This window comes from Haliotis rufescens, unplaced genomic scaffold, assembly GCF_023055435.1.
Source record: "Haliotis rufescens isolate VD_foot unplaced genomic scaffold, xgHalRufe1.0.p SCAF_23, whole genome shotgun sequence".
In the NCBI taxonomy this organism is placed as follows: Eukaryota; Metazoa; Mollusca; class Gastropoda; order Lepetellida; family Haliotidae; genus Haliotis; species Haliotis rufescens.
In genome coordinates, this window is record NW_025963924.1 from 12193861 (window position 1) to 12206044 (window position 12184).

Sequence of the window (12184 nt, forward strand, 5' to 3'; positions counted from 1 at the left end):
TTTTCCAGAATTTAACTGCCAATAATTAAGGCTGCATATAACACACGAGTACATATTATACACGAATAAATAAGCGTACATTGATCAATCGGAAGGGTGCTAATTGGGATTGTTCACTAGCCAATATATTAGCAAACATCGCTTTGGGCGCTTATTAGAGCGGTGCGCTTATTACGTCAGATACGGTAATTAGAATTCTATTCCATATTTACCAGTATGAATAATAGTTGAAAACATTTCAATATCTGAAGTGATAAATAAACAATCTTCACAATAGAAAAATATTTCTACAGACACGGACCATAAACTACACTACCAACGCCAGGTCATCAATAGCCTATTCTATCACGATATGTTCAATCAATGCACCATACATTTTCAACAGCAAGCTAATTGTTATGCACCATTGGATATAGTATTACAAATGTTGACAGAGCACACATCTATCACAGGATGCACCCATACAAGTAGAAGACATACACCTTAACAATAAAACGTTACCAGTCATGTTTTGTTTGTTCTGTTTCGGCAACAAAATCAGCCACTATTCTTTACTCTCCGCTTGATCATTCATTTCTTTAATTAGTTCATCAGTTTCACCTTTAATATCTTCAAACGGTGACCCTGAGCTGCCCTCTGACCCCGTGTCTGCACGATCCTCCACCTGCAGAGAGCCAGAAAGAGGGGAGGGAACTGCATCAGAAGAAAACCCAGAGTCGGCTAAATTTTTTGCTTCTCCTGCACCAGCTTGAACGGCGGCCATTTTGATTACCTCCCCTTCCTTATCTTCAGTGCTGACTGTGAGATCTGTGGACAGGCTCTGGCTAATTTCGCTGAAGGAAGGTTCGCTGTAGGAGATGCTGTCGTCTGGGAGGCTGTCGGCTAGACTTGGGTCATCTAGTTCCGAGGGATCTTCCTCTGGGTCGTGTTGGTTGTATTCAGGGACGTAAAACTCGTCTTGTTTGGCCAAGGGGGCCATGAAGTGGATGTTTTTCCCATCATAAATCTCCAAGCACGGGTGGGCACACAGTTTGTGTTCCTGAAATATTCAAATGGTTTTTGGATCGTAATATTCAGAGTCTGTTTCTGAAGTAAAAGAATGAATTACATCGATAAACTTCAACAGTTCAAAGCAATAATTAGCATGAGTAGTCCAAAGGGATGAGGTTTGTGTCTTGTAAGGAGTCCCTGATGAATTATGAATATAGTTGAACATTTTTAATAAACATTTATCAATGTTTATATAGTAGTTTTCTCTTTTTGTTTGTTATTTAACGCCGCACTTAACTATATGATGAACAGAGTCTGAACCAGACAATCCAGTGATTGACATCATGAGCATCAATCCACTCAATTGGGATACGATGACATGCACCAACCAAGTCAGGAGCCTAGCCACCCGATCCCGTTAGTCGCCTCGTGCGACAACCATAGTCCTTGTAGTCGCCTCTAAAGACAAGCATGAGTTGCAAACGACCTATTCTACCCGGATCCTCACTGGTCCATTATCATTATTATGGACACATACAATGATACCTTAACTATTGAGCAGTTTGGCAAGGACTCCCGAGCTAGTGCCAATTTCTAACACTGAATTACCTATGACTTGATAAAAAAATTCTACTTTTCAAAACTATTCCAGGCCTGGGAATTTGAAGCTAAAATTCCAGGACTTTTTCAGGTTTTAACAAGCATGAAATACTCATATCCCCTGCCAAAATGACATGTCTGGTTGTGTGCAAGGCAAGAAATATTGTACAGTTTTCAAAAGATTTCAAAAGTTGTTGCTATGGAAACCATAGTTTACAACTAGACCTATGTACGTGCCAAGTTTTGTGAAGAAATATTTTACAGTTTTCAAGATCTTCTCTGGAAAGGAGCACTACTGCCATTATTAAGTCAAAGTGGTTGCTATGGAAACTCAAAAAATAATTTTTTCAAAAATCCCAAACTATCAAAATGCACCAGTTCATCACTAGACCTATCTATGTGCTAAGTTTGTTTAAGATATCTCTCATGATATTTTAGTTCTGCTTCGGAAACAAAACATGACCGACGGACAGCACCCATTCCTATACCACCCTTACACTTCGTAATAATGATGTGAGTATAAAACATGAAAAATACTTGTCTGTGTTTACCTGCACATACTCGGCTATCCTTGGGTACACCTTCGACATGGCGATGAAGATGGACAGAAGGCTGATGTAAGGGAAGCTTGTCTTCACAACGTTGGTAACAAATGGCAGGTTGTGAATCTTGTAGCCTTCATCAGCAAACCTCTTTCTCATCTCCTCGTCAATGGGAGCTCCCCCCTCGGCCAGTATGGAGGCTACGACATAGCGAAGTTTTGTGGACGGCACCTGCAACACACCATTTTCATACATTGTGTATTTCTCAAAGAAATTATTTGTTTGTTTCTATGTTAATTCTGCACTCACCAGTATCATATATACCATGTATACTAGGACTGCAACGAATACAGTATGAGGCTTAATGGTTCGTTTCAAGAATAAAGGGTAACGAATACGAATAGCAATTCACAAATACAATAACAAGTCAGCAGCTGTTATTTGTAATATTCAGTGATATATAGCAAATTTCTACTACTACTAGTTCTTATGATGGCTTAACTATTGGGCAGTTTGACAAGGACAAAAGGACTAGTACCAATTTCTAATGCTGATATATGACGGCTGTTCGTAAATAATCAAGACTCAACAAAACAATTCAGTGATAAATGACCACTCCAGACCATTAATGGCCAATATTATGCTAATCTGCTCAGGCTACGTGTGAGATTATCAAGGTCAAATGTTGTGGCCATCTCGACAATATAATCCATCGATCTACGCAACTGGGATATGATGACACGCAGGGCTCAATATAAGGAACTTGATTTAACTGTTACCATGGTTAGCATGTGCATGTTGACATTAAAACCTAGTTGCAACTGACAAAACCAGGCTTCACCCTGGTCCCATAAATATATCAAAGTTGAAACATTGATGCATGAACTCGTCTTAATAAACAAAATCTCAGATATCTGGAGACTGTGTCATGATTTATAATACAGTTAGTACTTACTGTTACAATACTTATGTGGCAATGGCAATTGTCACATAATGCATAATTATTATCATAGTAATATAATCTAAATATATCACGTGATTCAGTGGTCAACTTCAGTTACAGATGTACAGTACATAATATTGATGACTTCAAACCGCAGAAAGCATGACAAATTACACATAACACAGGGATTAGTGATGTAGTATGGTAAATAATGCTTAGAGGTATTGTGTGTGTTCAAAGATCCATGTTGTGTTGCAAATTTTTATATGTTTGACATACTTTGGTGGTTGGTTTGTTGTTTAACGCCACACTCAGTAATATTCCAGCTATATGATGGCAGTCTGTAAACAATCCAGTCTGGACCAGACAATCCAGTGATTAATATCATGTGCATAGATCCACGCAATTGGGATCGATGCCATACATCAACCAAGTCAGTGAGCCTGACCACCCGATCCCATTAGTCGCCTTTTACGACAAGCAGAGTCACCTTTTACAGCAAGTATGGGTTGCAAAAGACGTATTCTACCCCGGAATCTTCACGGGTCTGTTTGACATGCACTTTGTGCATGTAAACATAACTATTAGGTTGCAGTTTTCAATGTAAGGTTACATTGGTGAATGTTATATATAGCTAACTCAAGCCCTCACTTCAATTAACCAAGTCAGCGAGCTTGACCACCCGATCCCGTAAGTCCCCTCTTACGACAAGCATCAGTTGCTGAAGACCAACTCTAACCCAATTCTTCATGTGTCTCAAAGAGACATGTTATTATTTTCAAATATTCACTCAAACAATGTCAAAGGCAAAGGGTCCTGTCCTTATCTTCTCCATAATCTTATGATGTTTTTCGAAGCAGTGAACTCTTGTTTTCTTTAAACGTTTAATGAGCACAATGAGTGAGTTTCAACTGTGATGGAAACCTTAGATGTTTCCTACTTTGGTGAAACTCATGAGCATGGGTATGGTGCAGACAAACCCAGAAACATAATCAAGGTGAATTTTGGATTCAAACTCACTACTAGGGTTCCTTGACAGTCAACTTGTCCTAACCCTAATGTTAACAGTTTATAATTTACGAGTCCCAGATTTAAATAGCATGGGAACAAACCCAATCTCATTAAAATCAGATCTTAGTTCTCGCTACCGCTAAACAAAGATCTGAGGACATCCCATTACGGGTCACGTCAGACCGACCTTGCGCGAACTTTGACCGACCAATGGAATGACCATTCGGAAAGCAGCTTTCTCTCGCTTTGTGGCACTATTTTCAAATTGGCAACAACTCTTCGAAACAAATTTTGACAAATTATCGATTAAAATTTTTAACCTAAACAAAAGAACATTCTGGAATCGCTAATAGATGATCTTGATTATATGGATTCAGTCGTTAAACCCGTAACTATTGTTCGGAACACCCAGTGTTAAAGTTTTCGAGGATGCATGATTAGAAATCACATTCCGACTGTCACTTTCATGATCTGGTAAGCGACGCTCTGATTGGTCGGATGAAAGGTCGTTCTGACGTGACCCCTACTGGGATGTCCTCAGATCTTTGTATAGCGGTAGCGAGAACTAAGGTCTGATTTTAATGAGATTGGAACAAACCTTAAACACGCCAGAACCCTCCTTAACAAGTCATAACGACACTGGATATTGGTTCTAATTATTATCAATTTCAGTAACAGACTATGCCAAAAACTTCTTATCCTAACTTGGCCTTGTCCTAGCACCATTTTTAGTACATTTTAGTGTTATCAGATGGACTATCATTAGTAGGGGTGAAACGATACAGCAAGGCCAAGATACGATACATATGATACCTAGGTTACGATTTGATACGTATCGCGATACCCATATTTTCATCAACCATTAGAAAATTCTTGACTATAAATATTCCAGAGCAGGTTTAAAAGGAGAAGATAGACACATGTTTGTAGTGGTTATTTTTAGTAGTGAATTTGAAAACATTTTGGAATATTTGACTTACAAAAGTGCTTGGGTGGGCATTATAAAATGAGTAGTACTTGTAGGTAATATATTTAGAAATTGTATCATCTTGTATCAATAAAGAAAAAAATTTGTATCATGTATCGTATCGTCACATGAAAACTTGAGAAGTCCGGTGCACTGATGTATCGTTTCACCCCTAATTATAATCTGAGCTTCTGAGACCACAGAATTTTACTAGACTTGGACTTTGGACTTGAGTCTAACGTCACAGGCTGCAGCAACAATAACATGTCTGGGGTCATTCATGTCAATATAATATTATTGCTTTTGTTGGGTCATCAGAATTCAATATTTTATATTGCCATTTGACATGTAAAATCATAACATCATGATTCTGCAATAATGATGACAGTTCATGTTCCGTGTACTCATTAGTCTTTTACCGTGACAGCCGACGGCAGTCGTAACCGAGTCAGAACATATTCTCTCCACACGTGTCCCCTGGAGCAGTTAACAATAACATAATAACCATTTGACACAGAGCAGCTGCTGTCAACAATGTAGCTCATATGAAACCGTCACAACAATTAGATAAAGAATACGGCCGCACCTTTGTAGCGGGGCGTGGAGTCATCCAACAAATGACATCCTTACCTTGTAGTGAGTGACTCTGTGAGTGAGTATGGCTTTACGCCGCTTTTAGCAATATTCCAGCAATATCACGGTGGGGGACACCAGAAATGAGCTTCACACATTGTACATGTCTTAAATCGAACCCGGTGACGAGCGAATGGTTTAGCCACTAGGCTACCCGACCGCCCCCTTACCCTATAAGCTTGCTGACAGGGTTAACCTCTTTGGGCATGTGGACAAGGCGTCCGACGTCGGATCTGAAGGTCCATGATCGAATCCCAAAACGGCATTCAGAAATTTTACGGCTGCTACACATAGGCATCAGTATTATGATGAGTTTGGAAAATGTTTGAAACACACATAGAAAAGTCCCTATATTTTGAACTACACTGTCTTAAGTCATTTCACTTGCTCGAATGCAAAATTACATGTGAAAGATTTGTTAGCCATACACTTGAAACAAAACCTACTCACTCTTAAATTTAAGAACAGTTCTCACAATGTGGAGGTAGAATTATTTCATATTACATTTCTTTGAAAAATACTGAAACTCAAAGGTATATAAGTTTGCCACCAGATAAGCTAGACAATTAAATCCTGTCTTCAGTTGAAATTTCTACAAAGGAAGAGCAAAAACTGAAAATATGAAATCAGTGAATATGAAAAGGCACCAGTTGAGAATATGCAGTTGCCTGGTGTACATACCAAGTTTGATGTTAATCTCATGATCATTGCTGATCTGATGATAGAAGGAGACCCAACCTACATGAGTAGAAACCATTCAACTAAACTGCTGCAATTTGGACCAGTGGTCTATGACAGATAACTAGATTTGGGATGAAAACAACACATCCCTTGAAATTTTCACACGTCTTGGGCCAACAGGCAAGTGGTCATGTCCGTCCGTGACCCAAATGACTTACACTTGAACGAGGTTAATTTTTTGCCATGGAAACACAAAATATAAAAATTTAAAACATAATGAATAGCAAAAGGTACCAGTTCACAGTTCAGCACTTGAGAGTCACTATAATATTACGAACTAATATTAAACAGACATGCCCAAAACGTGAAAGTGGCATAATACAGGTAGGTTGTTAAATCAAAGAATAAGCATGATAGACCACACAAAATATTTTAAATAGCATGCGACAGCCATGACACACAGATCATCAACTTCAAAACAGTTTACACTCTGGTATCAGTAGTACCATTCTTGTTCATAGAGCCATGCTATGTAGATGTCGGTGTGAAATAACTGTGATGATTAATCAATTACCGCTTTGTATGTGCATTTAGAGATGGCACAGGTGTTTGTACATGCGTGGATAAACACAAAGCTTATTTCAAGAACGGGCAGTGTATTTAGCATGTTTAGATGCCTTTGGGGTATACACGACAAACAGAATCTAAAAAATGTAATATGCCAAGTTATTTCCGACATTCACCATCAATAATTCACTGACGCAACAGATGTAAACATCGTACTCGTAGACATAATGCATTATTGATCAGCTCAATTCAACACCTACTGCGCAGTATTATAAATCTACATTATGCTGTCTTAAACGCCCTTAAAATTCACAAACGCACAGAAGCAGCAATGGTAATGAAACAAATAAGATGTAGATTCTTACTGTGCTGGGGTCGTCATAAAAGATCCCCAGGCATTTATTGTCAGGAGCCAGTTTCGCGAGCTCCGTGAATTGGGGGCCCGACTCTTTGTACGGTCCCCTCAGGAACTTGTAAGCAACGACGACATCAGCGATGGGTGGGCGCCCGGCTCCAACCTCCACCGTCCTGAACAGACCAGAATACACCAGCAGTAAGAAGACTGTGATTAACAAACAAAGAACCAAAACACCGATCCCGACCAAGATTAAAGTAGTATCAGCCATTTTGATTTGGTCTACTTTATTGTCTTTCGCGTGAAAGAGTTCCGTTTCCGTCAAGCTGACGTGCATATACGAGCGCTTCGAGCACCTGTAGGAAATTTCAAGAACCGAGCAAGGTGCATAGTTTAGAACGAATATTTCGTACGTAATAACAGACTACAAGAAATTCATATCTTACTTAGGGACGATAACATTATCAAGTTCACTAAAACAGAGCCATGACCATTTGTAACATAAATATTGATAATTGTTTTGGTTACTAAAGATAACATATCCTGATATAATATTTTCCTCCCAAGATTATTGCTTCAACGTGAGATATCGCTTGGATGAGATATCAAGCTATATTTCCCAGGAGATTTCACTACTAAATTGTAGCACAGTGCTTTATGAAACATCATAGCTGTCAACCCCTGGAAGCCCCCCGCCCCCCGAAGAAAACTGGTTTTGAATGATTTTAAGACCATTTTAAGGGCCTTAGAGAGCATGTATTCTGAAAAAATATTTTTTTTATCTACATTTTATATGAATGCGTGAGAATTTCCCAACCTTGCGTGTGAGCGTGACATAGGTGATACATGCGTGAGACTCACGCGAGATGCGTGAGAGTTGACAGGTATGGAACATTGTGACATCGTTGGTTACAATGACGTCACAGTCAAATGGCACTGTGAGTGCATGTTCAAGAGTAAGTCAGAGAGTTGGCTCGTTACGTGCTTAGTGTTTTTGTTGAGTTTAAAATACCATAATATTATTAACATGTACAATGTTTAAACATAAAGGAATGTGATACCACCGCGGATCTTGGTTCCAAAAATAGAACCAGGTACAGTCGAATAAGGTCAGTTTGGTACACACACACGCAATGCTATATTGATTTGTCTATTAAAATCATCTTGTAATCTTATAAGGGCACATTTTTGGTTTACATACAGACGAATTGATCGCCATCACAAAACGACGCTGATTATTTTCATGTCAACTGTTTGAAGTTAGTGTTGATGCGTTCCGTTGTCCTCGTCATTATTATTTGTTTTTTTGTTTGTTTGTTGTTTAACGCCGCACCTAGCAATATTCCAGCTATATGACGGCGGTCTGTAAATAATCGAGTCTGGACCAGACAATCCAGTGATTGACATCATGCGCATCGATCTACACAATTTGGATCGATGACATGAATCAACCAAGTCATCGAGCCTGACCACCCGATCCCGTTAGTGATGGTGACCCCCTCGAAAGTACCACCGGTTTAAAAAAATAAATATATACTACTCAAAGTTTTCTAAAAATATCAACCAACAAAAAAAGATTGAAATTTCCCGACACACAATGATTGGGTAACCCTTACAGGATCTCAATTTCATGATGAACGGACAGAGGCGTGTAGTCATGCGCACGTATGCACGAGGTGCTTGTAAACACAGGTTAGGGTGTATCTTTAAAGAATCGTTTGACATAATTAACAGGGAGCACAACAACTGCTACTGAGGATTGCAACACCTGAAAGCACTTATGCCCTCTCAGCGTCAAAGACGTCGTTTGACGACTGAAGAATGAGGCAGATGCATAGGCATGCTTGAAACAGGGTCTTTGGTGGTAGTCAAAGTGTGATCAGCAGGGCATGGAATGAATACCAGGGTGAATGAATGAAGGAGGTCGACGGCGTTCCACCACGCAGCAGGAACACAAATTTCTCCTGTCTGTCACCTCACTCAGAAATGACCTGCGGACCGCCAGTGGCGTTAACAGTTCTTCTCAGACAGTATTCGTCACCGCATTCGTTCGCATCCAGCTGACCCGACATCACAGGCTGAAGATCATGTAAGTTGGACAGACCAAGTTGGGTTTGGGCTCCAGTACTTTTCACTGATGAATCGAGATACTGTTTTGACTTCACAGATCGCCGTGTCCGAGTGTGGGGTGGACAAAGATTGCAGGATTACAAAAAGCCAAACGTGGCCGTTATGGAGGGGGCTCAATTATGATTTGGGGTAGAGCTGGAAGAACCTATTTCCATGTCCTACGTCTGGGTACGATGACGGGTGTGCCCTACTGGGATGACATTCTGGATGTGTCCGTGAGACCCGGTGCAATTGGACAGGACTTCATCCTCCTCGACGATAACGCACGACATCATCGTGCCTGGGTTGTTGATGCCTCTTTGGAACTGAAGACCATTGTCTGCATGGAGTGGCCAGCCCGGTCACCGGACCTCAAACCTATTGAACACATGTCGAACGAGCTGCAGATCGCACAATCACGACGCCTGTCCTACCGGCAACTCTACGGGGTGAGTGAGTGAGTTGGGTTTAACGCCGCTTTTAACAGTATTCCAGTTATATCACGGCGTGTCAGGTGATGCAGGTCTCAGACCTTTACCACTTCGGTAAAACCTACGAGCACATGGTATGGTGCTGACAAACCTAGAAACATAATCATGGCGAACCGGGATTCGAACCCACAATCATATGTTTTGGGCGTGTCCAAGGGACGCAACTCTGCACAGCGGCAACTCTACGGGAACTCGGCAATGTCTTACCCTCACACATCGCGTGCTATAACGCTTATGATTCTAACTCACTACCCCCACATGGATACAATGTGTGAAGCCCATTTCTGGTGTCCCCTGCCATGATATTGCTGGAATATTGCCTAACAGCGGCGTAAAACCACACCCACCCACACACTCACTTACTCACTCACTACCACTTTGACTATTATTTTTTGTAGTGTGTGAAAACTATGTTGTTATTTTTCTGCATTATCATGAATTGAAATGTGAATTATCATATGAATAATTCAAGCAGATACACATTGCCGTCCTTGTTTTTGAAAGTAACGGTTGAGAATGTGTTGTTGGCACGAGAAAGTTGTGTTGCACGTGCAAAATTGACAAGGGGCCGGTCGAGTTCAATTCTGTACAGGGGACAAGCAACTCAACTCTTGACTTGTGCTGGCAACTCTTGAATTGTATATAATTCGTTTTTCGTTGAAAAGGTGTTCATCATTTTCAAGAACTTTATAATGCAAACATCGGTTATTAAGTTGAATAAAAATCCTTTATCTGACGCCCTCGGTTTTATCCCTCAGATGCGGGTTTAAATCTCATAAAACCCTCGGACATGGTTTATCTATTTACTAGGCCCTGAATATATGTATGTATAAAAAGTGTCGGAATAATGTCTACAGCAAGTATATCAATGACGGTTTGTATGCAGAGAGGGGCCGGGTAGCCTAGTGGTTAAAGCGTTCGCTCGTCACGTCGAAGACCCGGGTTCGATTCCCGACATGGGTACAATGTGTGAAGCCCATTTCTGGTGTCCCCCGCCGTGATATTGCTGGAATATTGCTAAAAGCGGCGTAAAACCATACCCACTCACTTGTATGCAGAGAAGTCCCCTTCTGCTACATCATTAAATACACAAATCCCGTCTATCAAGACTTTTCATGGTAGCTCTAAACACAGAGCGATTGTTTCTTTGTTGTTTAACGCCGCACTCAGCAATATTCCAGCTATATGACAGCGGTCTGTAAATAATCGAGTCTGGACCAGACAATCCAGTGATTGAGATCATGAGCCATCGATCCACGCAATTGGTATACAATGACATGCATCAACCTTGTCAGCGAGCCTGACCACCCGATCCCGTTAGTCGCCTCTTACGACAAGCATAGTCGCCTTTCACGGCAAGCATGGGTTGCTGAAGGCCAGAGCGAGGGTCGGGTCCAGACCGAATTATTTACAGCCCGCCGTCAAATGGCTCGAATTTATCGCGGAGTACAGCTTCAAACAACAAACTGATGCTCCCAGAACAATGAGATGAATGAAGCTTTCATAAAATCTCACTTGCGTGTCTTTCGGACAACTTCTCCGTCCGAATCAACCGCGGAGACGCTGATAACGCTTTGTACAGTGTATCTGATAGTGCCGAGTTGTGGTGGACCCTCGAGGACCGTTTAACATTACACATCCCCTCTAATATTTTACTGCCTATGTGCACTATGGGCATGTCGTAATTGTTATTTTACGCCGCAGGGAGCCACAATTCAGCTATATCACGGCGGCCTGTAAATATTAGATTTCTTTGTTTTTTGTTGTTTAATGCACGCTCAACAGCTATATGGCGGCGTCTTGTAAATATTTGAGTCGGGCGAGACAATCCAGTGATTGATATTGTGAACAACGATCCACTACTACTACTACTACTACTACTAGAACTAAAACTAATACCAATGGGGATGGTCGGGTAGCCTAGTGATTAAAGCGTTCGCTCGTGACGCCGAAGACCCGGGTTCGATTTCCCCACATGGGTACAAGGTGTGAAGCCCATTTTCCGGTTTCCCCCGCCGTGATATTGCTGGAATATTTGCTTAGCGGCTAAATTTAAACTCTCACGCACTCACTCACTCACTCACACACTCACTCACTACTCGATTTGTATGGCGCTTTTCCTTGCTGGTCATCATGCTCAAAGCCCACAGAGAATTATTACCCCGGCTAATGGATCAGTGAGCACTTGATTTTCATTTTCAGTACTTGTTGTCATTATCACTGGATGTGCACAGGTTAATAAGAGATTCCGAGCATGTTTAATTAAAACATATTTTCAGATTGAAATGGATTGTT

General features: G+C 40.9%; 1 protein-coding gene across 1 annotated transcript; it reads right to left on the bottom strand.

The window, feature by feature from the left end:
- Positions 1 to 56: 56 nt before the first annotated feature.
- Positions 57 to 7584, bottom strand: LOC124133081 (testis-expressed protein 264 homolog). Its single transcript, XM_046497323.2, has 3 exons — positions 7300 to 7584; positions 2142 to 2363; positions 57 to 1039 (listed from the first exon to the last, which is right to left on the bottom strand). The coding sequence occupies exons 1-3, from the start codon at positions 7558 to 7560 to the stop codon at positions 545 to 547; spliced, it is 978 nt and encodes a 325-aa protein (XP_046353279.1). The 5' UTR covers positions 7561 to 7584; the 3' UTR covers positions 57 to 544.
- Between the last annotated feature and the right edge of the window lie 4600 nt (positions 7585 to 12184).